General features: G+C 36.1%; 1 protein-coding gene across 1 annotated transcript in view; it reads right to left on the bottom strand.

Annotated features, from left to right (window-relative positions):
* Positions 1-6451: 6451 nt before the first annotated feature.
* LOC117344267 (serine/threonine-protein kinase OSR1-like) overlaps positions 6452-26978 on the bottom strand; it is a 46230-nt gene continuing 25703 nt past the window's right edge. Inside the window, 6 exon segments of the mRNA XM_033906955.1 lie at positions 6452-9568; positions 16112-16173; positions 18685-18753; positions 19712-19764; positions 20525-20574; positions 21734-21919. Of these exon segments, the coding sequence (XP_033762846.1) occupies positions 9467-9568; positions 16112-16173; positions 18685-18753; positions 19712-19764; positions 20525-20574; positions 21734-21919 (522 nt within the window). The 3' untranslated portion in view covers positions 6452-9466.

The following is a 26978-nucleotide window of genomic DNA, read 5'->3' as shown; positions in this document are numbered from 1 at the left end:
TCTCAACATACATGTATAGAAATTCAGACTGAGAGCAAAAAAAAAAAAAAAAAAAACAAAAAAATAACTGAATGAAACAAAAAGTCTTTCTTTGAATTAATTCTATTTTTTTTTTTAAATAATTTTTCTTTTGCTTCGTGACATACCTTACAATAGTGCTTCATACTTGGTTTTCACAATGATTGTGATTAGGACATTAATAAATGTGACTTTAATGAACTTGACCTTAACAATGATGACCATAAATCAGCAACTAACTTGAGAAACAAGAAATATTTACTGTATGTTTCACCGTGAACATGTCCTCACTTTTTGTTCTTCAGAAATAAACAATCTTAAAATTTCAAAATTATAAAATCTCTGGAAGTCATTCTGAATACCAAATCAACCTCAAAGGCATATTGCCTTGTAACAATTATCTATGTCCCCTAATTTTCATAGAGGCTTTTCCTATTGCATAAACACAGTCCGACAGACAGACCACAGTTAAAAGGCGATTCTAAAAAGTTCAACATTAATGTGCTTTAAACAAAAACAAAACAGAAGAAATTTTACAAGAGGCCCAGTGGGCCTGGATTGCTCACCTGGATATTTCGGTAATTATAGCGAAATACCCTGGGCCCCCTTTCTCCCAACCCAAAGGAGCCACATCCTTCAATTATGCAGCACATCACATTGCCAAATAATTCTCCAGACCAACTTTTGTCAAAATCCACTTAGTTAGGACTAGTAGCATTTCAAAAAGATTTACCCTTTGGGCCAGGTGAGCTAAAAAATGTTAATGATATTATTATAAAGGGCAATAACTCTGTAAGTTATAATAATTACCAGTTTCGAACTTGTCCAAGATCTTGTTGATATATGGCTACATGCAAAGTTTCATTCAATTTGGTTGATATTTACTCCAGTTATCACGTTCGCAAGGTCCAATATTATGCAAAGGGCAATAACTCTGGGAGTTACTGTCACATAATTTCCATTTTTGAACTCGTCCAAGGTCTTGTTGATATATAGCTGTATACAAGGTTTCATCAAATTTGGTTGATATTTACTCGAGTTATCGTGTTCAAAACGTCCAATAATGTTAAAGGGCAATTTATCTGTAAGTAACAGTTGAATAATTTCCATTTTGGAACTCGTCCAAGATCTTGTCGACATATGGTTGCTTACAAAGTTTCATCAAATAGGTTGGTATTTACTCAAGTCATCGTGTTCACAAGGTCAAATAATAATATCATTACAAAATGCAATAACTCTGTAAGTTACAGTCAAATAATTTCCATTTTTGAACCATCCAAGATCTTGTTGTGGTTGTATACAAGGTTTCATCAAATTTGGTTGATATTTACTCGAGTTATCGTGTTCAAAACGTCCAATAATGTTAAAGGGCAATTTATCTGTAAGTAACAGTCGAATAATTTCCATTTTGGAACTCGTCCAAGATCTTGTCGACATATGGTTGCTTACAAAGTTTCATCAAATAGGTTGGTATTTACTCAAGTCATCGTGTTCACAAGGTCAAATAATAATATCATTACAAAATGCAATAACTCTGTAAGTTACAGTCAAATAATTTCCATTTTTGAACCATCCAAGATCTTGTTGTGGTTGTATACAAGGTTTCATCAAATTTGGTTGATATTTACTCGAGTTATCGTGTTCAAAACGTCCAATAATGTTAAAGGGCAATTTATCTGTAAGTAACAGTCGAATAATTTCCATTTTGGAACTCGTCCAAGATCTTGTCGACATATGGTTGCTTACAAAGTTTCATCAAATAGGTTGGTATTTACTCAAGTCATCGTGTTCACAAGGTCAAATAATAATATCATTACAAAATGCAATAACTCTGTAAGTTACAGTCAAATAATTTCCATTTTTGAACCATCCAAGATCTTGTTGTGGTTGTATACAAGGTTTCATCAAAGGTTGATATTTACGCAAGTTACAGTGTTCACAAGGTAATTGTTGACAGACTGACGGACCAGGTGAGCTAATAAAAAAATAAATACACAAACATATTTGGAATATAACAATATTTTATTGAATTTATTCCATGCAATACAAGTGTTTTCAATTATTTTGGGAATACTTGGAATATTTGTTCAATATTCAATCACAAGTGAAGTGGTAATATAAGCTCATAAGGTCCTGAGCAGTCCAGAACATGATTACTTAGGACTCTTCAACAGTCCAGAACATGATTACTTAGGACTCCTCAACAGTCCAGAACATGATTACTTAGGACTCTTCAACAGTCCAGAACATGATTACTTAGGACTTCCAAACAGACTGACACATGATACTTAGGACTCTTTAACAGTCCAGAACATGATTACTTAGGACTCAACAGTCCAGAACATGGTTACTTAGGACTCAACAGTCCAGAACATGATTACTTAGGACTCCTCAACAGTCCAGAACATGATTACTTAGGACTCAACAGTCCAGAACATGATTACTTAGGACTCCTGAACAGTCCAGAACATGGTTACTTAGGACTCCTGAACAGTCCAGAACATGATTACTTAGGACTCCTCAACAGTCCAGAACATGGTTACTTAGGACTCAACAGTCCAGAACATGGTTACTTAGGACTCCTGAACAGTCCAGAACATGATTACTTAGGACTCCTGAACAGTCCAGAACATGATTACTTAGGACTCCTCAACAGTCCAGAACATGATTACTTAGGACTCAACAGTCCAGAACATGATTACTTAGGACTTCCAAACAGACTGACACATGATTACTTAGGACTCCTGAACAGTCCACAACATGATTACTTAGGACTCCTCAACAGTCCAGAACATGATTACTTAGGACTCCTCAACAGTCCAGAACATGATTACTTAGGACTCGATCCTCAACAGTCCAGAACATGATTACTTAGGACTCCTTAACAGTCCAGAACATGATTACTTAGGACTCCTCAACAGTCCAGAACATGATTACTTAGGACTCTTCAACAGTCTAGAACATGATTACTTAGGACTCCTCAACAGTCAAGAACATGATTACTTAGGACTCCTGAGCAATCCAGAACATGATTACTTAGGACTCCTGAGCAATCCAGAACATGATTACTTAGGACTCCTGAGCAATCCAGAACATGATTACTTAGGACTCCTCAACAGTCCAGAACATGATTACTTAGGACTTCTCAACAGTCCAGAACATGATTACTTAGGACTCCTTAACAGTCCAGAACATGATTACTTAGGACTCAACAGTCCAGAACATGATTACTTAGGACTCCTCAACAGTCCAGAACATGATTACTTAGGACTTCTCAACAGTCAAGAACATTTTTACTTAGGTCTCCTCAACAGTCAAGAACATGATTACTTAGGACTTCCAAACAGACTGACACAGGATTACTTAGGACTCCTCAACAGTCCAGAACATGATTACTTAGGACTCCTCAACAGTCCAGAACATGATTACTTAGGACTTCCAAACAGACTGACACATGATTACTTAGGACTCCTCAACAGTCCAGAACACGATTACTTAGGACTCCTCAACAGTCCAGAACATGATTACTTAGGACTCCTCATCGGTCCAAAATATTACATACTTTATTTAGAGCTCCTGAGCAGAATCTACCAATACCGAGAGCGTGGACAACTTAGAGATCCTAAGCAGTTTAGAAAAAAACATCCATATATGCATTGATTAATCTATATGAGCATTTTGTTTTTTGGAAAAGAACAAGTTAATGTACGGGTTATAAAGCCAAACAAATCAAATTGGAAATGTCCAGAGTTTTACATGTTACAAGAATGTATATATCAGTGGTATATATTATATGTTTTTATATATATTGCACATATTCTGTGATTATAACTGAGGCAACATTCATCAGAGATAGGATGGTTCATGAAACACATTCTCGTTTATCTGGTGATTTTTTTTCATTTTCATCAGTTGTGTATCTTGCAGTAAAACCTGTTATCAAAGAAGCATACTCCTTTAACACAAAATTCTATAACAAATAATTCTATTCAACAAATTCAACAAGTTGGATCATCGATTATACTTTAAGTATGACAATCAATGGCACCTTTAATGAGAGAGGTTATAATAAGAAATAATGATTTAGATAACACATTGAGCTTTGGTTTACCCATTAAGGGACCATATACCATCTTATAAATATTTCATTATGACCAGAGTATTTCTTTATAAATCAAAATCAAAGGAAGAAATGTTTTGTCCCGGGGTTTTTAATGACCATCTTGTAGTCTACAAAAACAATTCTGTCCAGTGAAAAAAAAAATGATATTAGAAATCTTGGTATGTTTTTATTAAGTTAACAAGTTGAGGGTACAACAGATACAGGGCAGTGACAATTAAGCTAAAAGGCCCAGTATAATAGACATAAATCTTTTGAAATTATTGTTTTCAATTTGGGCCACATACGGTTACACGAAGCATAGTTAATATCACAGCAATGATGTTTTCGCTCTTTTCCCCTTTTTACCTCCTCTCGTTAAGGTGTGTTACAATTAACATGAAAGTAACCATTTTTATCAATTAATATAAACGCCTAACAGGATTAAAGGTGTAAAATCAGCATTTTGCTGAAATTGACAACACGAAAAATCAACCATGTGGAAATAAAGTTATACATCATCACAATTAACATACCAATACCTAGTTAATTGTGAATAAATTTACCAATTTCAGTTGTATGTTACAAAACACTGGTAAATGACAAAAAAAAGAAATAGAAAAAAAAATCCATGAACTTTTTAAAATTCAAACAGTTCCATATTTCAAAAAGCAGACATCAATCTCAGTCAGTCTCTGAAGCTGTTTTCAGCACTTGAAACCAATTGTACATGTAAGCAGAGATTGGACTACCAACATCAGGGCAAAATTTTATTAGATCTTGACAAAATTTTATTAGAATGAAAGAGAATTAACGAAGGTCTTGAAACAGCGACTTTTGTAAATAATCTATGAAGAGACTGTAAAGAATTAAAGCTCAAAGGATTAAACTCAACTTAAGGGGATTGTCACTGAAGTGTGCTTTAGAAACTATATATCCTACATTAACACAAATAAAGGAGAAATAAGAAACTTGTTTATCAAATGCATACATCATTGGCCAACAAAAATAACATTGCTATCAGGTAACTTTTTAGGGGGAATGGAATGCAAGGTTTTTTTTCCATTTTACAGATGAGGGATTTAAAATCTTCATTTTTCTTTTGAATAGTCACACCACAAGTAACCTTATATATATATATATATATATGGATTGCCTCGAAAATTTAACAAGCCTCATTGTCCACACTGTTTGAATTACTTCTTTGCCCCATATATATATATTCCTTTATTCTTTTTCAATGGATATAAAACTAGGGAAAAATAAAGTCTTTTTAAAAGTTTGAAACAAATAAGGTTGAGTCTGAAAATCAGGTATTCATGAGCAAGTCTTAAATTTCATGAATAAACGCTAAATATTCATGAATAAATCCTAAATATTCAGGAATAAGCTTTAAATACTTGTAAATGTATTCGTTGATAAGTCTTAAATATATTAGTGAAAAAATCTAAGTTTAAAACCCAAGAGACCTTATCAGATATAAATATTAATATTTAAGGGTTCTAAACATAGAATTTGTTTTGCAAAAATGTCTACAATTTCTTCTACATTTACTTTTTGTTTTGAAATGTGATTAACTGTTATATTTGATGCATTTATAAGTATTGAAGTATTGAAGAAAAAAATGTATTAATTGTTTTGCAGGACTTGTCATATTTCCTGATTTGCAAAGAAAGGACCAAATTAACTGGTTACTTTGTATTGGTAGTCAATGTTCTAAATATAAAGTCGGACTTCAGTCTACAAAAGTTCATACATATAAGTTACATTAATTCAATAGGATACAAAGAAAACCATCAAAATCCTGAGAAAATTACACGCATTATATTTTAGTAATGCTTGTAGAATGTTATAAAAACTTAATTGTTCTGAATGTTACTAAAACATTTGGGAAAAAGTCTTCAAAATTAGAATGACTTTCATAAAATTACTCAATTCATTCTTACTAGCATGTTACCTGGTACCTTACAGAGAAATTTTCAACAACATTTTGGCAAGCATATTATATACAGACATACACTGTAACATATAGCAACAATTCTGTGAAAAAATCAAGTTATCTTGTCATTTAAGCAATGAACAGTGGTTTTAATGTTGTTATTGTCGATATGGCAGCAAGATGTATGGTGGGCAAATGGCATGGGAACCCGTTAGGGTTTCCATGCTACATTTGCCCACCATACATCTTGCTGCCATATCGACTATAACAACATTAAAACCACTGTTCAATACTTATATTTACATTGTCTTACCATTTCCGTCAACTTTGAATAAACTGAACCAACAAAAAAAAATTAAAAATTCACGCCTTTTTTAATGTCACATGACCCACTGGGTGTTATAGCCTGAGGCACTGGGTGTTATAGGCGTATGGTGGCAACTGCCTCTTAGCATTGTTTTTATGGGGAAACGCAGAGCAAATGTAAATATATGAATGTACAACAGAACTTACGCTGATTTTTTTTGCTTCAGTGACGAAGCACAACTAAATCATGCTGATGTGATAGTCTAAGATTGTCAACATATCTCATACATTTCTTTGTCCTGACTATTTTTTCTAAATTATGAAGACAATATCATGATAGAATAGTAAAAATGTATGTTTGTAAATAAGAAACAGTATCAGTTCCAGAGAGTGATTAAAAATTTTTTTTTTTCAACCTGTCCGAAGAACTCTGTATGTTATCTTATTATGTCAGTATTCTTTGTTTTTATTTTAAATCTAAGAAACTGCGACCTATACAATATTTATAGATAGTGGATGAAATCTCCAACACTGATGGCATCAGATATGCTATACATAGCATAATAGATTTAAATTGAGAATGAACATCCTTTTGAAATTTAAAGCTGAAACATAAAGCTATTGATTCATATTGAAGTTAGTTGAGTAAAAGTGAACATATCAAAGGGTTTCATCATGAATTATGATTAAAGCTACAGATTACACTACCGGGTAAAGTGAACGCCTGTGGAAATATCAGGTTTGTGCTGTTGTGTTACCATGACGCCAGATACCACGGCCGATACCACGGCAGATACCATAGACAGGTTTGATTCATTTTTGATGAATAACATCAAACAAAATGGCATAGTAAGGACTTGAAAATCCAGCCATAGTTATTCCCCTAAAAATGTGGCCAATTACTGACTCTGTTACTAAATTCAGTTCAAGTAAAAGTAAACATAATTGATTTCCTCATTTTGAATCAAGCTTCCTTCTCCCTTGTGTACCAAATCTCATGATTTATTAAAGTGAAATCACTGCGTCCGCTTGTGATCAAACCCGGAACCTCTGGCTTACTAGTCTAACGCTCAACCGATCGAGTTAAGAGAGAAGATCTCTGTAGCTGAGCGGTATATTGCGGCTAGTATTTACCTGAGTAACACTTGTATAGAATTGGGTTGAATAAGCTAATCAGATTTGTAATAACAAATTAGCTAAATATCAAAATTTGAAGGTAAAAAATGTGAAAAATTGGCAATCTTTAGATGTCATGTTGTATCAGAAATTACAAAACAATTTCACAATTGCATACCAGTATATATATATAAATATATGATTTTCAAACTGAAAAACAACAAAATTGTCTTCTCTACAACAATATGTCCACCAACACACAAAATATCTGGTTACAATACTAACTTAATTTTAAATTATTTCTAATCATTCTACATGTGTACATACGTATACATGGTACCAAGTTCATTAATTTAGCTTTCACTCAACCTTTTCAAGGCTATATCCTACCTTATATGAAATATTTGTGAATTATGCTAAGAGTTATCTCCCCATGATTTTTTTTACCTAAAACCATGATAAAGGAAAACTATGTGACAACTCAACTTGGCAATGTCATATGTTTCTTTAACTGGTATTTTAACTGGCATTTTAACTGGTATTTTGAAAACAAAACAGCCATATTAGTCAAGTTATTATATCATATGTAAATTCAGAAATATTTCCATCTTGGACTCTTTCAGTATCAAATGCACTGTAATGATATCAACAAAATTAATTTTGTGATTTTGTGGCAATTTTAAAACTGTCTTTAATGATGGTTAGGGTCAAAATAAACAGAAGAACTGGAGCAGAAGGAATGATTAGATATCTTTATTTCTATGCCACATTCACCTATCAACGTCCTAATTATTTAAATAGTTTGGCCAGATCTTGGTTTTAAAATGAATTCAAATACATTCTCAATACTAAAATGGACAATTTCGAATACATATGTACCTTTCAAATTTAAATTAATGACAAAGAACTAAAATTTGATGTCAGCATTTTTTAAAGGTAGATCACTTTAAAATTACATAATTGTCATGTTCTAATGTTTAAGCGATTTGAACATAAACAATTCATCATAAATATTACTCATCTGTTTCATGTTGCACTTTCCATGGTTGTGTAATTATCTATCAACTGAAGAGTTAATTTACAATAATCATGTGAAAAATGATACCTAAAGAATATGTTGAAAATAATATTTTTTAAAATAAAGAAAGAAAAAAAAATGATTTAAATGCTGTTAATTTTCAAAATTAACAATGCTTTATTTTCACATTTAACACGTTAAAACACTACTGTATAAGGTACTGTAAATGTGTATATTTCAGAGGGTATCTTGTTTTTGTGCAGCATTAGAAATATTGTGGAAAATACTGCTGTATTTACTGACGATACACTATAAATTGTGTTCTATTAATATAGAATGAGTAAACCAATCCATTAGTGATCATATATGTTATATTCAATACTGAATGAAGAGTAAAAAGAAAGGCCTCAGATTTTACAACACATATACAGCCAGCAAATTCTGACAGTAAGATAATTTACATTGAAAATTTGTGGAATCACTTATTTACCATATTAGCTCTGTAAATTGTGTAACCGGGTACATAAATGCATTAAAGAGTCAACAAAAATTCTGCATGAAAATTAAAAAAAAAAAAAATCAAAAAAATCATGTAGCATATGCTCACAGTAAGATGATTTATCTAGAAAACTGCAATTACAGTCAATCATACCAAACTGGATTTGTAAGTTATAGAAATTTACATAAATGCATTAATGGCGCAAACAAAATTCTGCAAGAAAAAAGTTAAAAAAAAAAAACAACAAAAAAAACATACTAGCTTGTACAGGTGTATCATCTGACCACAAAAAAAATGGTGATTCTCACCAGTCCTGGCAAATCAATATTATCACAGTTCTCTTTTCAAGAAAATGCCAGAACAGAGTAATCTTCCCTTTTTTCAGAGACTTTATATACAATAAATCTGTTCTTGCTAGTGGCAGAGTTATGTGCCCTTGTTTTTTCTATCCTAGGTGTAGATGGCAGTGTGTTAGTGAGGTGGAAGAGGGTTTGTTCCGTCGTTCAGGGAGAGTTGTGCGAATCCTATAAGAGCTTTATCACAGGGAACCTCGTTTGGACCACAACCAGAATTCTGAAAAGAAATTTCAAAGATGATTCCCTCACATTTTCAGTGCAGATAGTTATTTTTTAACAAAGCATTGTTTCTACACATCACATTTCATTTTACAACAAATTGTGAAACAAAGGGTGAATATGACCATAACAATGTCATCTTTACCCTTTGACTACTCAACTTTAAGGCCGGACTCTTGTATTCCTCGTGGAATCCGTCGGCTGGGTAACACAGTACCACACTTTCTACACGGATGTTGAGTCTCCCACCTCCCGTATAATTGCTAAACAAGTCATACCAAGTTATATCAATCACGGTTGTTTGTTTGGACGGGAGCTTGTAAGGGGTCTTAGTGTGGGAGGAAACCAGAGTACCTAAGGAAAACCCATGTGATCTGGCAGGTGACCTTGTACCTTTTCACGTCTGATCAGGGAATCGAAGCCCGGCCGCCTGGGTTACCACTGTGCCACCGTACCAGCCTACTTTTAACACTACTTTTCTTGATATCATCTATAGTGTTAAATTTTAACAGGGAATTTCCAGGCAGATGTTTGAAAATAGGAAACACACATGTCTTTTTTTAAGTATAAACATTGATATATTGTAGACAAAGAAAAATGTAAAACAATGGAGCAGCAGATACGTTATAGAGTAAGTTCGGGTATTATCGGACACTTCCAGCCGTCAACTCAATCTGCCAACTTGCCGACCGTATTTACCTCTGTACACTTCGAGCAACCTTCAGCGTTACCAATTTGCTTGTACAGCATTCGGAAGCTTTTGGGGCTTTGCGAACAATTCGTTGAAATAATGACTGGAAATAGGTCAACATTCTGACTGGGTGATATCGGACAGTAGCTGGTAGTATCGGACATTGATTTCGGGTATGATCGGACAGTAAATTAGCTGTAGGGTATCATCGGACACTGTCTGGGTTTTGTTTGTTTTTTCCCTATTACTGAAATGAGGATTATAGCCCCATTGATTTATAAGCATGGATGAATTGCATATAACCAATGCTCCTTTCGTTTCCTTATTTTGTCTTATGAATATTCAGTATTCATGAGTTATATTCAACCAATGGTCACATGCAGTTCCATACTACAGCTGATCTATATATCTTTCGAACACTTTTAACAGCAATGAATCAAATAATGATTATTTATGACGTGTAAACAACATAGAATGTAATGAGTATGATTCAGTTACATGTTACTATATTTATTACTTTGTGATAATATAAATAACACTTTGAATGCTATAATTAGAGATAGTGCATTAGCACTGAAATATAACTAGATACACCCTACATTAAAATATCTTCTGCTTGGAAATATATCATGATTTTAAACAAAGATCAATATTGACTTTTACTTTAAATGTTAGAATTAAAGGAAACGTCTCGGAAACTTGGAAATACACAACAGTTGTCACGGTTTGGAATGTTAATCCTACATGTTCTTTGCTTTCTTATTCTTTTTTTTTCAATGTTCTCAGTTTGACGTTTTAGGGAACAACCAACCAATTGAAAAAATATATTTTTGAAACAGCCCCTGTGTATAGAAAGTTGAGCCAAGGATAAAATGTCTGGCAGCCACTGATTGGCCAGTATGTTATGAAGCGAGAAAATAGATATGTAGCCTGATAGGTAACTATCAATAAGAAATGTTGATATTAATTTCGTAAGTCCGATTTATTTTTTTCCCAAAAGTTCAGGTAATAACAATTAACAGGTAAACATTTCAGATTTTTGAGAATTTTTACTGCAAAATTCACCCATTTTCAAAATGGCTACCCTGGAGAAAATTTGAGCTGAAGGACCCAACTTTTTTTTTTTATTAGGTATTATATCAGACCCTAAACTTTTGTTATAAACCATAATTGTCATATTGAATTCAAGAATTTGAATGAAATACTCCAAAACGTTAACACTTAAGTCTATGGGAAAACAATTGGTTGGTTGGTCTCTATAGCAAGCTACCGCATATGACATTTTGTGCCATCCAGCGTCCCTGGAAACCAGATGATGGGACCGACTAGCACATTTTCGGATGGGATTCTCATCTTGGAGGAGTTGTAGCAGAATTTAGAGAGGAAGTTAGATTCAGGGGGGATTTATAATGAAAATATGACCCATGTAGAGTTACAAGGAGGACCATAGACTAGGGAAGATACGGACATACATTTTGTATTTCAATGGTAGCGGTATATAGCGTGACTCGGGGTCCGATGGTATGTCTGGTTGTACTGCTGGCATTACCCCGGTTCAATGTATGGGTGTGTATCTGGTTGTTCTGTTGTCACTACCCCGATTCGGTATTCGGTGATGTGTTTGGTTGTTCTGTTGTCACTACCCCAGTTCAGTGTTTGGTGATATATCTGGTTGTTTTGTTGTCACTAGCCCGCTTCCGTGTCCTGTGTCTGTGTTTCGACTCTTTTATCTAAGTTATGGCTCTAATCCTGATTTTTTTCTCGCCCGGCCCTTTTTTCCTTCATTTTTTACAAAAAGTCCAGAAATTAGGGGGTGGAGGAGAAAACATTGAGTTATCTCCCCCTGATATTTATTATATATCTTATTTGTTTATATTTCTGAGTAGCACGATATCTATACTCGGCTATTAACCAAAAGCCATCACTTTAAATTAAAAGCTTATCAAGATATTAAAATTAACATTTCATAATTAATTCAATTTTAATGTCGTTTTCTCTTAAGAATTTCATCTCCGGTACCGATAGAAAAATTTGCCTACCAGCCTTAGACTTGCAGTCAGGCACTGCATATTTTGATAGCATATCCTATGGTTCTATCCTGTTCCAGAAAAGTTATATTTGAAAAATGTGAAAGATGCTATAGGGAACAACCAACCAATTGAAAAAATATATTTTTGAAACAGCCCCTGTGTATAGAAAGTTGAGCCAAGGATAAAATGTCTGGCAGCCACTGATTGGCCAGTATGTTATGAAGCGAGAAAATAGATATGTAGCCTGATAGGTAACTATCAATAAGAAATGTCGATATTGATTTCGTAAGTCCGATTTATTTTTTTCCCAAAAGTTCAGGTAATAACAATTAACAGGTAAACATTTCAGATTTTTGAGAATTTTTACTGCGAAATTCACCCATTTTCAAAATGGCTACCCTGGAGAAAATTTGAGCTGAAGGACCCAACCTTTTTTTTTGATTAGGTATTATATCAGACCCTAAACTTTTGTTATAAACCATAATTGTCATATTGAATTCAAGAATTTGAATGAAATACTCCAAAACGTTAACACTAAAGTCTATGGGAAAACAATTGGTTGGTTGGTCTCTATAGTTTATTTTATTCTCTCTTTTCCTTCTGTTCCACTTTCTCTTTTTCCCGTTTCTCCTAAAAATTCTCTTCCTGGTCTGTTTTCTTTTTCTCATATATTTCATCCGACGTCAATAAACGATGTGTCGTTATTTTTTTCTTAGTTATTTTTTTGTCGCTGTCGACTACAGGTGGCGCTGGTAAATCAAATATATTGTCGATCTCAGTGTTCCATGACACAAAGTCCGACTGACTGATCTGTGCTGGTGGTTATTTCTATCTTGCCTGTAGTAATTAAATCTAGTAACGCCCCTGCGTCGTCTAACTGTACAAAACCGTTCTCATCTGCAGTTGCAACGACAGAAAATGCTGCGTCGGGAGGTAATAAGTCAGGTTCTGCCGATACAGCTGCAGCTGGAGTCAATGGCAAGACTCCTTCAGCGGGAGATGACGGTGTCACCGCTTCCGTAAGATCTTCATGCACATCAGACTTTCTGTCAAAAGGAGCAGAAGGGGCAAATGCAGAGGAAGGGATTTTGCTGGCATCAAAAGGATGCGTGGCCATTCCCATTTCGTAACGATATTGCTCGGTGACTGGCTCATAAAGTCACTGCACGTTTTGTTGTATTGTCTTTGGAACGGACCAAAGACAGTCTTATCAAGAGGGTTAAGATATTGGGTAGTATGTGGAGGAAGGGCAAACAGTGTTATGTGGTTTTGTCGCGCTATCTCAATTAGACCGAGAGTTTCGTGTGAGCTGTGGCTGTCCAGGATAATAATTTTGGGTCACTCAGGGCCGCAATGTTTAAGGAAATGGTCCTGGAACCAAGATACTCCCAGGATGTCCTCCATCCATGCTTTTTTTTGATAGTTGTATTTCCTCCCTTCTGGGCCTTCTTTTACGCTGTACGACCGAGTCGCCTTTTCAGTCAAACCTTTGACAATTACAAGTGGTGGAATGTCTTCACCAGCAGCGTTGATACACGCAAGAACACTGACCCCATCTCTAGTGTTACCAACCCTTCCAGGTACATTACGTTGTCCCAATTCAGTAAGTACTTTTGATGGCTTGTGGGTCAGCGAAACGTTTGTTTCATCAATATTCCATATTTGTTTTGATTTGTTTTGCAGGCCGAGATTAGCTAATGTTGTCCCTAAGTCTTCAAAATACTTTTTTGTCACTTGAATGTTCAACATCCGAGCCCGGACATTATTAAGTGGTGTCGGTGACCTTAGTGTGATCTCAGGATGGCGTTTCCTGAATCCCTCCAACCAATCTTTACCAGGAACACCATTTCGGAACGGCGTCTTCAATTTCAAGGCGGTCGCAAGCCCAGCCATCTTAAAACACAGATGCGCCAAATCCCATCTTCCCGGCAACAATGATTTTTTCTGTCACCCTTTCCTCTACCTCGAGAGGAAATACTGGTTGCTTCCCGGGTGACGCTCCTTCCTCTACACGTCCAGTCAGACAATCCCCTAATGTTGATTTTGGCACCTGGAAGTGCTGGGCAGCTTTGCTCCATACCATAGTATTCGCTCTGAGGGCGCTAACAGCGTTGTCCAGACTTTTTGTGTAATATTGACATCGCTTTCCCTTTCCTTTTTGTTGCATTTTTTTTATCAATCTGAAGGTTAAAAAGATACATATTAGTGATTGGTTTCATCAAATTTTTACATTATTTCATGATCACCATAGGGAGAGAACACTCTGTTTTTCATATCAACATTCGAAATTAAGGGTAGACGCATTCTATCTGTGCACTGGGGTTAATTGCACTTTTACCAACTGTGACGTCACCAACATCAAAGTACGCAATCTAAAAGTACATGTGCCCTTTAATGGTGGGTGTGACGTCGTATTTATAGGAGGATGAACACGTCGCCAGAATACAATATAAAGGTCGTGGTAAATTTGTTTCATTGTAACATTTTAGCTTAACCGTTATTTGACTTTTGAAACTTTTGTGAACATCACTTTGAAAGATTTTTTTATCTGGTTCTGAATATTTGATAAATGAACAGGGCGTTTTTTAATGAGTACTGTTTCGAATTGTAGCATCAAGTTTCTTCAGGCTATTGTGTAGGGTCCACAATCGGGTGTCCGATATAACCCTTCAAGTGTTTGAAGGTAAAGTTTTCCTTAGGGGTTTATCGGACAGTTTTTAAAATGGGAATATTTGCTTTGAAATGACATTCAACACCATAAAACAAGAAAAAATCATTAGTTTAATTTCTCAACATTTCTGTAGTTACTAACTTAAAATCATGTCAAAAGAAATTACACAGTAGCTATGAGGCATATACTCACTGTCAGTGGAATACAGCAGACGCTTTTTTTCGGTGAAACCGGAAAAGAGGTGTTCCGGGTGTGTGATGCAACAAATCAGCCAATGAAAGAACGCATAAATATAGCACATAATGTTCCCGTATGAAACAGAAACCAAAGCAATACACAACGTAAATGAACAAGATACTACGAAGTAATTTTAATGCTACAACAACACAGGCTATCTGCATTGAAATAGAGGTGTCCGATATAAGCCGTATGTCCGATAATACCCGAACTTACTCTATATATAGAGGTTACATGAGTGATTGTTGGATATGGAATTTATTTCACACTCGTAAGTTATTTTTTAAAAGTTACAAAAGACACAAGCTTTAGCAAATGTCTTTTGAAACTTTTAGAAAATAACTTACGAGTGTGAAATAAATTCCATATCCAACAATTACGAGTCGTGTAACCCGGTTTTTTCTACCACAATAATATCAGCTTGAATCAAAGGGAAACCTGGCCAAGTATAATTTCGCGTATGCAAATAAAGCGACAGGTGACATTCAGGACCCAGTGATGTGACGTCATTCGATTATCAATGACGTCAATAACAATTACAGCTTGGGTCAAAGTTCAAATTCTTGACCAATCAAAAGTCCGGAAGGTTATATACCACTAGTGGTATATAACATATATTTATCCAACAGTCGTCAAATTCACACACTATACTTAGACAAAAAGAAAATATTTCGTTATTTGATAAGTTCACAAATGATAGATTCTTATTACAGGAGGTAAACTTAATAAGGAATTACATTATAAACTTTCCAGTTTTTATCTCATACTTTGATTTTAAATGTCAGTAGTCTCAATTGTTTTTATTTCCACATTTGTGTACCTTCAATATTTTTCGCCTCAAGCAATACAGGTGGGAAAAGGAAATAAAAGACTTTTGCAATATTTCTTTAATACTTTCTGATAAGAACTTACCAAAGCAAACGTGACAGACTTGACATCAGGATAGTCCTGTATTTTTTGTAGATTGGCAGCAACTAGAAACAAGAAACATTAAAATTATATCCCCACACAGCGATAGCTAAACAAGAAGTCATGTATGTTGTATGGAATGCGAATTCCTGTCTCTCCTATATTGAGTCTATAAATAACTTAACTGGATTTCAAATTTTGAGGTTTTAATAAACTACAAAATCCACTAAAATTTCATATGATGAATTTTTAAATTGAAAAAAGTTTTCTTAGTTGAAAGCAGGTCTCTGGAGTTATACAAGGTACATTGTTGTGGTGATTGGAATTCTCGACTTTAGAATTGGGACATATTCTATATGTCTAACGGTTTATACCTAATGATGGACGATATGTACAAACACTATTTTTAATTCCTTTCATAGGTGAGGCAACAAAATCCATAATATTACATAATTTATGGAAACAATTTACAGGAGAAACAAGAGATCCCAGAGGGATCTTGGCGCCCACCATTGAATGATCTTTATAGGTTCCATGTCAGATCGATCTTTTCTCTACTTTTCCCTTCCTCTAAGTCTTACTAATCTGTGTAAATTCAGAAACAGCCCTCTAGTACTTTTCAAACAAGGGGAACCTATATATAAAATTTAAGATTTAGCGATAATGGCTGTCTGTCAGCCATGTTGTTTTCGGATTGGTCCCAAAATGCAACACCAGGGACCAAGGGGAACGTACATATGAAATTTGAGAAAGATCCCTTCAGTACCTTCTGTAAAATAGCGATAACAAACTTCAATTGTTAAAATACAAGATGGCTGTCTGTCAGCCAGGTTGTTTTCTGACTTGTCTCAAAATCCAATATGCATAACTAGGCACAGAGGGCAACCTACAAATGAAATTTCAGAAAGATCCTTTCAGCAATTTCTGACAAATAGTGATAACAAACTTCAATTGTCAAAATCAAAGATGGCTGCCTGTCGGCCATGTTGTTTTCCTATTGGTCTCAAAATGTAATGTGCATAACTAGGCACCGAGGGGAACCTACATATGAAATTTGAGAAAGATCCATTCAGCACTTTATGAGAAATAGCGATAACAAACTTTGATTGTCAAAATCCAAGATGGCTGCCTGTCGGCCATGTTGTTTTCTGATAGGTCTCAAAATGTAATATGCATTACTAGGCACCAAGGGGAACCTACATATGAAATTTGAGAAAGATTCCTTCAGTACTTTCTCAGAAATAGCGATAACAAACTTCAATTGTCAAAATCCAAGATGGCTGCCTGTCGGCCATGTTGTTTTCCGATAGGTCTCAAAATGCAATATGCATAACTAGGCACCAAGGGAATCCTACATATGAAATTTGAGAAAGATCCCTTCAGTACCTTCTCAGAAATAGCGATAACAAACTTCAATTGTCAAAATCCAAGATGGCTGCCTGTCGGCCATGTTGTTTTCTGATTGGTCTCAAAATGCAATATGCATAACTAGGCACCAAGGGGAATCTAAATATGAAATTTGAGAAAGATTCCTTCAGTACATTCTCAGAAATAGCGATAACAAACTTCAATTGTCAAAATCCAAGATGGCTACCTGTCGGCCATGTTGTTTTCCGATAGGTCTCAAAATGCAATATGCATAACTAGGCACCAAGGGAAACATACATATGAAATTTGAGAAAGATCCCTTCAGTACTTTCTCAGAAATAGCAATAACAAACTTCAATTGTCAAAATCCAAGATGGCTGCCTGTCGGCCATGTTGTTTTCCGATTGGTCTCAAAATGCAATATGCATAACTAGGCACCAAGGGGAGCCTACATATGAAATTTGAGAAAGATCCCTTCAGTACTTTCTCAGAAATAGCGATAACAAACTTCAATTATCAAAATCAAAGATGGCTGCCTGTCGGCCATGTTGTTTTCCGATTGGTCTCAAAATGCAATATGCATAACTAGGCACCAAGGGGAGCCTACATATGAAATTTGAGAAAGATCCCTTCAGTACTTTCTCAGAAATAGCGATAACAAACTTCAATTGTCAAAATCCAAGATGGCTGCCTGTCGGCCATGTTGTTTTCCGATTGGTCTCAAAATGCAATATGCATAACTAGGCACCAAGGGGAACCCACATATGAAATTTGAGAAAGATCCCTTCAGTACTTTCTGAGGATTAGCGATAACAAGAATTGTTTACGGACGGACGGACGGACGACGGACCACGGACGCAGGGCGATTTGAATAGCCCACCATCTGATGATGGTGGGCTAAAAACCTACAAAAATCATGATTTAGTACAATTGTAACAACCTAAACAATTGTTCATTGTAACTGGGCTGTTACAGAATATTGTTTCTTAAGTCATGATAGTTTTAACCTCCAACCATCAAAACTGAACATCTTATATTTCCTCCAATAAGAAGCGAGCAAATGGCGGACATTTTTTCAAATCCAGAAATAGAAGTCAAAGTCAGAAATCAGAGGCAGCGGTGGCCATCTTGGATGCTTAACAGGGTAAAAAAATGTAGGATGAACAACAAGATATCATGAATACTTATGTTTATCTTTTAATACGTACCAACAATCATATCTTTTCCATTGACTAACCCAGCTTCCACCATTTCATGTGACACACTATCAGCGGTATCTGTAATGTGTACACAGAGAATTTCATACAGCTACTAGCTTGATTATCTATTATAACTTCTCAATTCTTAATATCACACAGGTAAATATTTCTATCTATAACTTCTCAATTCTTTATATCACACAGGTAAATATTTCTATCTATAACTTCTCAATTCTTAATATCACACAGGTAAATATTTCTACCTATAACTTCTCAATTCTTAATATCACACAGGTAAATATTATATTTCTATCTATAACTTCTCAATTCTTAATATCACACAGGTAAATATTTCTATCTATAACTTCTCAATTCTTAATATCACACAGGTAAATATTTCTATCTATAACTTCTCAATCCTTAATATCATACAGGTAAATATTTCTATCTATAACTTATAAATCCTTAATATCATATAGGTACAAGTATTTCTATCTATAACTTATAAATCCTTAATATCATACCGGTAAATATTTCCATCTATAACTTATAGATCCTTAATATCATACAGGTAAATATTTCTATCTATAACTTATAAATCCTTAATATAATACAGGTAAATATTTCTATCTATAACTTATAAATCCTTAATATCATATAGGTAAATATTAAATATCAGTTTTGCCCGCCGAGGGTACAATGGTTTCCAATTAGTCACGGAAAGTACTGAATTTTACCATCAATAAGATTTCAAATAAAAACATCTATATAATATAAATTTAATTCTTTATTTTTTGTTTTTAAACTTTTGTGATCCTGTATTGTTTCCATCCTTGATGTTTAACTGAAAAGATTTCTGCTGAAAATATTATCTACAAACAGGTATTCCTTAGATAATCAACAAGCTTTCTTGAATCTATAGATATTACATCTGTATATTATATTTTATTCTCCAAGATATATCTGCATATACTATTTTATCTATATTCCCATATCTCAGAACAACATAACATTTCGTACAGAAACTCATACCGACCTTGACCGGGAGTGAAATCAAACTTGATGTCATTCAACTCTCGTTTGTCATTCCTATAATACAAACAAAAAACATTTTGTTGCGACTGTTTTTTAAATTTGATGGAATGATACTGATATAGGACAAATCTCATCAAGTCCTTATAACAATACATAATGTATACCATTATAAACCACATCAAAATCTTATAAATGATGATAAGACAATGCAAAGCATGGCATTATAAACTGACTGCACACTGATGTATGTCAGAAAGATTTTAATAAAATTTGAGGTACCGATCGATTGTTTTCTCAATGGAACTCAATGTATATTAATTTTTTTAAACACTTGTCTATATGACAAACAGCTTACCGTAATCTTAATGGAACTCAATGTATATTTTCAAACTGTATATTTTTAAACACTTGGCTATATGACAAACAGCTTACCGTAATCTTAATGGAACTCAATGTATATTTTTAAACACTTGTCTATATGACAAACAACTTACCGTAATCTTAATGGAACTCAATGTATATTTTTAAACACTTAATATCTATATGACAAACAGCTTACCGTAATCGTAATGGAACTCAATGTATAATATTTAAACACTTGTGTATATGACAAACAACTTACCGTAATCTTAATGGAACTCAAATGTATATTTTTAAACACTTAATATCTATATGACAAACAGCTTACCGTAATCGTAATGGAACTCAATGTATAATATTTAAACACTTGTGTATATGACAAACAGCTTACCGTAATCCTAATGGAACTCAATGTATAATATTTAAACACTTGTCTATATGACAAACAACTTACCGTAATCTAAGTACTAGGTTGAGAGCTGATGGCTGTGAACTGGCATCTCCCTGTCAAAAAGTCAAGAGAAATCTTCTACTGTACAACTACATACATATAATGTATAAAAGAGGATGAAAACAATTATAGTACATTAGGGGTACTTTAATCTAGGATTAGGGAAATAATACACATTATGAAATTTAGGAGAAATGAAGGGGCGCAGGGTCTTGAATTATTTTAACATTTTACATTTATTCTTTGCTATAATTCTTACATATTTCATAAAAATTTAGGGGATTTCCCTTGCTTTGGAGAATTTGTATATATTAGAATTAACACAATGGAAAATCACTATGGATCACTCTACCGTGAGTTTAATAAAGGATATTCTGTCATTGTATTTCCAGTAATTAAGTGGTGTTCTCATGTCCAGCTTTGGGTGAGTGACAGACTACATAAATGTATACAATATAGGCCCTTATATGATTTTGTTGAATAGTTCATAAAGGTGTATAGCATTGTATAGTATTGTTGGTTTGATTGCCCTGTAAACGGCCAGGGTCATTTCGAGGAAGGTCTCCGTGTAGAAGTTGGTGGCTACCTCACTAAACAACATATGGCCAATGATAGCACAGGCTGGTACATTTCCCAACTTCTTGGGAAACACAAACAACCACAGGGAGCGAGCGTCAAACCATGCACATTGGATCTTCCCCTGAGGTTACCGGTACATACATAGGTATGGGTAATATGTTTCTCTCCTGTTTTAGGGAAACTCCGCCATTATAGGAGGTAACCTCAGCAAAACAAAATTGACAATTACATCACAGATATGCCCATAACAGGACCCACAGGCATCATGCACGCTCCTTCTATAATCCAGTCGCTTGAGTCATATGGGTTCATGAGATATCTCGTGCAAAAGTAATTTGAAAATGGTCAAAGGCAGCCTTTGACTTTAAACAATGACCATCACCAACAAAATCTAATTAAGGGCTGAACTTGACGGTGACATTGTGTTTGGAATATGAACTATGCAGTTAATCTGTCAAGAAATTCACAAGATATCTTGTAGAACAGACTGGCAAATGGACGAAGCAAGGAAGGACAGAAAGACAAAGTGATTACGGAATATGTCAATTAACTAAGTAGGGGAGTAGTTCTCTTCACTTTGTAGATTCACTCAGTGGGTTAGCACACTTCGCAATGGTATATCGCTCGACTCACCCCTGAACTAGAAGTTGAAGGAGTCGTGGAAGCGGGGGCACTTGTAACATTTTGTTGACTACTGCTAGGTGGCGCTGGTGTTTCTTGAGCATTAGAGGCAATCTCTGTCTGAGAGAGTGACTTGCCAGGTGATTTGGCAGGTGACGCACCGGGAGCTTCTGAAGGTGGAACAAGTTCAGCAGTCGCCTGAAATAAAAAATAATGTTAAACAATTTCATTTACTGTATTTATCCTAAAGTAAGCCTTTTCCCTAGTGTAAAAGTTTAGTACCGTATTTATTCCCAAGTAAGCCACCTTCCCTAGTGTTAAGGTTTAGTACAGCATTGTATCTATCCTCAAGTAAGCCCCCTCCCCTAGCGTAAATGTTTAGTACTGTATTTATCCTCAATGAAGGCCCCTCCCCATTGGTAAAAGTTTAGCACCATATCTATTCCCAAGTAAGCCCCCTCCCCTAGCGTAAATGTTTAGTACCATATCTGTCCTCAAGTATCCCCCTCCCCATTGGTAAAAGTTTAGCACCATATCTATTCCCAAGTAAGCCCCCTTCCCTTGTGTAAAAGTTTACTACCATATCTGTCCTCAAGTATCCCGCTCCCTTAGTGTAAAAGTTTAGTACCATATCTATCATCAAGTATCCCGCTGCCCTAGTGTAAATGTTTAGTACCATATCTATTCCCAAGTAAGCCCCCTCCCCTAGTGTAAAAGTTTAGTACATATCTATCATCAAGTATCCCCCTCCCCTAGCGTAAATGTTTAGTACCATATCTATCCTCAAGTAAGCCCCCTCCCCTAGCGTAAATGTTTAGTACCATATCTATCCTCAAGTATCCCCCCCTAGCGTAAATGTTTAGTACCATATCTATCCTCAAGTATCCCCCCCCCCTAGCGTAAATGTTTAGTACCATATCTATCCTCAAGTATCCCCCCCCCCCCCCCCCCCCCCCCCCCCCCCTAGCGTAAATGTTTAGTACCATATCTATCCTCAAGTATCCCGCTCCCCTAGGGTAAATATTTAGTACCATATCTATCTTCAAGTATCCCCCCCCCTCCCCCTAGCGTAAATGTTTAGTACCATATCTATCCTCAAGTATCCCGCTCCCCTAGCGTAAATGTTTAGTACCATATCTATCCTCAAGTATCCCCCTCCCCTAGCGTAAATGTTTAGTACTATATCTATTCCCAAGTAAGCCCCCTCCCCTAGCGTAAATGTTTAGTACTATATTTATTCCCAAGTAAGCCCCCTCCCCTAGCGTAAATGTTTAGTACTATATTTATTCCCAAGTAAGTCCCCTCCCCTAGGGTAAATGTTTAGTACCATATCTATTCCCAAGTAAGTCCCCTCCCCTAGTGTAAAAGTTTAGTACCATATTTATTCCCAAGTAAGCCCCCTCCCCTAGGCTAAATGTTTAGTACTATATCTATCCTCAAGTATCCCCCTCCCCTAGTGTAAATGTTTAGTACCATATCTATTCCCAAGTATCCCCCTCCCCTAGTGTAAATGTTTAGTACCATATCTATTCCCAAGTATCCCCCTCCCCTAGGGTAAATGTTTAGTACCATATCTATCATCAAGTATCCCCCTCCCCTAGTGTAAATGTTTAGTACCATATCTATCATCAAGTATCCCCCTCCCCTAGCGTAAATGTTTAGTACCATATCTATCCTCAAGTAAGCCCCCTCCCCTAGTGTAAATGTTTAGTACCATATCTATCCTCAAGTAAGCCCCCTCCCCTAGTGTAAATGTTTAGTACCATATCTATCCTCAAGTAAGCCCCCTCCCCTAGTGTAAATGTTTAGTACCATATCTATCCTCAAGTATCCCCCTCCCCTAGCGTAAATGTTTAGTACCATATCTATCCTCAAGTAAGCCCCCTCCCCTAGTGTAAATGTTTAGTACCATATCTATCCTCAAGTAAGCCCCCTCCCCTAGTGTAAATGTTTAGTACCATATCTATCCTCAAGTAAGCCCCCTCCCCTAGTGTAAATGTTTAGTACCATATCTATCCTCAAGTATCCCCCTCCCCTAGTGTAAATGTTTAGTACCATATCTATCCTCAAGTAAGCCCCCTCCCCTAGTGTAAATGTTTAGTACCATATCTATTCCCAAGTATCCCGCTCCCCTAGTGTAAATGTTTAGTACCATATCTATTCCCAAGTATCCCGCACCCCTAGTGTAAATGTTTAGTACCATATCTATCCTCAAGTATCCCCCTCCCCTAGGGTAAATGTTTAGTACCATATCTATCCTCAAGTATCCCCCTCCCTTAGTGTAAATGTTTAGTACCATATCTATTCCCAAGTATCCCCCTCCCCTAGGGTAAATGTTTAGTACCATATCTATCCTCAAGTATCCCCCTCCCTTAGTGTAAATGTTTAGTACCATATCTATTCCCAAGTATCCCCCTCCCCTAGGGTAAATGTTTAGTACCATATCTATCCTCAAGTATCCCCCTCCCCTAGTGTAAATGTTTAGTACCATATCTATTCCCAAGTATCCCCCTCCCCTAGTGTAAATGTTTAGTACCATATCTATTCCCAAGTATCCCGCTCCCCTAGGGTAAATGTTTAGTACCATATCTATCATCAAGTATCCCCCTCCCCTAGTGTAAATGTTTAGTACCATATCTATTCCCAAGTATCCCCCTCCCCTAGTGTAAATGTTTAGTACCATATCTATTCCCAAGTATCCCGCTCCCCTAGGGTAAATGTTTAGTACCATATCTATTCCCAAGTATCCCCCTCCCCTAGTGTAAATGTTTAGTACCATATCTATTCCCAAGTATCCCCCTCCCCTAGGGTAAATGTTTAGTACCATATCTATTCCCAAGTATCCCCCTCCCCTAGTGTAAATGTTTAGTACCATATCTATTCCCAAGTATCCCCCTCCCCTAGGGTAAATGTTTAGTACCATATCTATCCTCAAGTATCCCCCTCCCCTAGGGTAAATGTTTAGTACCATATCTATCCTCAAGTATCCCCCTCCCCTAGTGTAAATGTTTAGTACCATATCTATTCCCAAGTATCCCCCTCCCCTAGTGTAAATGTTTAGTACCATATCTATCATCAAGTATCCCCCTCCCCTAGGGTAAATGTTTAGTACCATATCTATCATCAAGTATCCCCCTCCCCTAGCGTAAATGTTTAGTACCATATCTATCCTCAAGTAAGCCCCCTCCCCTAGTGTAAATGTTTAGTACCATATCTATCCTCAAGTAAGCCCCCTCCCCTAGTGTAAATGTTTAGTACCATATCTATCCTCAAGTAAGCCCCCTCCCCTAGTGTAAATGTTTAGTACCATATCTAACCTCAAGTATCCCCCTCCCCTAGCGTAAATGTTTAGTACCATATCTATCCTCAAGTAAGCCCCCTCCCCTAGTGTAAATGTTTAGTACCATATCTATCCTCAAGTAAGCCCCCTCCCCTAGTGTAAATGTTTAGTACCATATCTATCCTCAAGTAAGCCCCCTCCCCTAGTGTAAATGTTTAGTACCATATCTATCCTCAAGTATCCCCCTCCCCTAGTGTAAATGTTTAGTACCATATCTATTCCCAAGTATCCCGCTCCCCTAGTGTAAATGTTTAGTACCATATCTATTCCCAAGTATCCCGCTCCCCTAGTGTAAATGTTTAGTACCATATCTATTCCCAAGTATCCCCCTCCCCTAGTGTAAATGTTTAGTACCATATCTATTCCCAAGTATCCCCCTCCCCTAGGGTAAATGTTTAGTACCATATCTATCCTCAAGTATCCCCCTCCCCTAGTGTAAATGTTTAGTACCATATCTAACCTCAAGTATCCCCCTCCCCTAGCGTAAATGTTTAGTACCATATCTATCCTCAAGTAAGCCCCCTCCCCTAGTGTAAATGTTTAGTACCATATCTATCCTCAAGTAAGCCCCCTCCCCTAGTGTAAATGTTTAGTACCATATCTATCCTCAAGTAAGCCCCCTCCCCTAGTGTAAATGTTTAGTACCATATCTATCCTCAAGTATCCCCCTCCCCTAGTGTAAATGTTTAGTACCATATCTATTCCCAAGTATCCCGCTCCCCTAGTGTAAATGTTTAGTACCATATCTATTCCCAAGTATCCCGCTCCCCTAGTGTAAATGTTTAGTACCATATCTATTCCCAAGTATCCCCCTCCCCTAGTGTAAATGTTTAGTACCATATCTATTCCCAAGTATCCCCCTCCCCTAGGGTAAATGTTTAGTACCATATCTATCCTCAAGTATCCCCCTCCCCTAGTGTAAATGTTTAGTACCATATCTATCATCAAGTATCCCCCTCCCCTAGTGTAAATGTTTAGTACCATATCTATCCTCAAGTATCCCCCTCCCCTAGTGTAAATGTTTAGTACCATATCTATCATCAAGTATCCCCCTCCCCTAGTGTAAATGTTTAGTACCATATCTATCCTCAAGTATCCCCCTCCCCTAGTGTAAATGTTTAGTACCATATCTATCATCAAGTATCCCCCTCCCCTAGTGTAAATGTTTAGTACCATATCTATCCTCAAGTATCCCCCTCCCCTAGTGTAAATTTTTAGTACTATATCTATCATCAAGTATCCCCCTCCCCTAGTGTAAATGTTTAGTACCATATCTATCATCAAGTATCCCCCTCCCCTAGTGTAAATGTTTAGTACTATATCTATCCTCAAGTATCCCCCTCCCCTAGTGTAAATGTTTAGTACCATATCTATCCTCAAGTATCCCCCTCCCCTAGTGTAAATGTTTAGTACCATATCTATCCTCAAGTATCCCCCTCCCCTAGTGTAAATGTTTAGTACTATATCTATCCTCAAGTATCCCCCTCCCCTAGTGTAAATGTTTAGTACTATATCTATCCTCAAGTATCCCCCTCCCCTAGTGTAAATTTTTAGTACTATATCTATCATCAAGTATCCCCCTCCCCTAGTGTAAATGTTTAGTACCATATCTATCATCAAGTATCCCCCTCCCCTAGTGTAAATGTTTAGTACCATATCTATCCTCAAGTATCCCCCTCCCCTAGTGTAAATGTTTAGTACCATATCTATCCTCAAGTATCCCCCTCCCCTAGTGTAAATGTTTAGTACCATATCTATCCTCAAGTAAGCCCCCTCCCCTAGCGTAAATGTTTAGTACCATATCTATCATCAAGTATCCCCCCCCCCCCCCTAGCGTAAATGTTTAGTACCATATCTATCCTCAAATAAGCCCCCTCCCCTAGCGTAAATGTTTAGTACCATATCCATCCTCAAGTA

Source organism: Pecten maximus, chromosome 15 (genome assembly GCF_902652985.1).
Source record: "Pecten maximus chromosome 15, xPecMax1.1, whole genome shotgun sequence".
NCBI lineage: Eukaryota > Metazoa > Mollusca > Bivalvia > Pectinida > Pectinidae > Pecten > Pecten maximus.
This window is presented reverse-complemented; position numbering and strand designations above follow the sequence as displayed.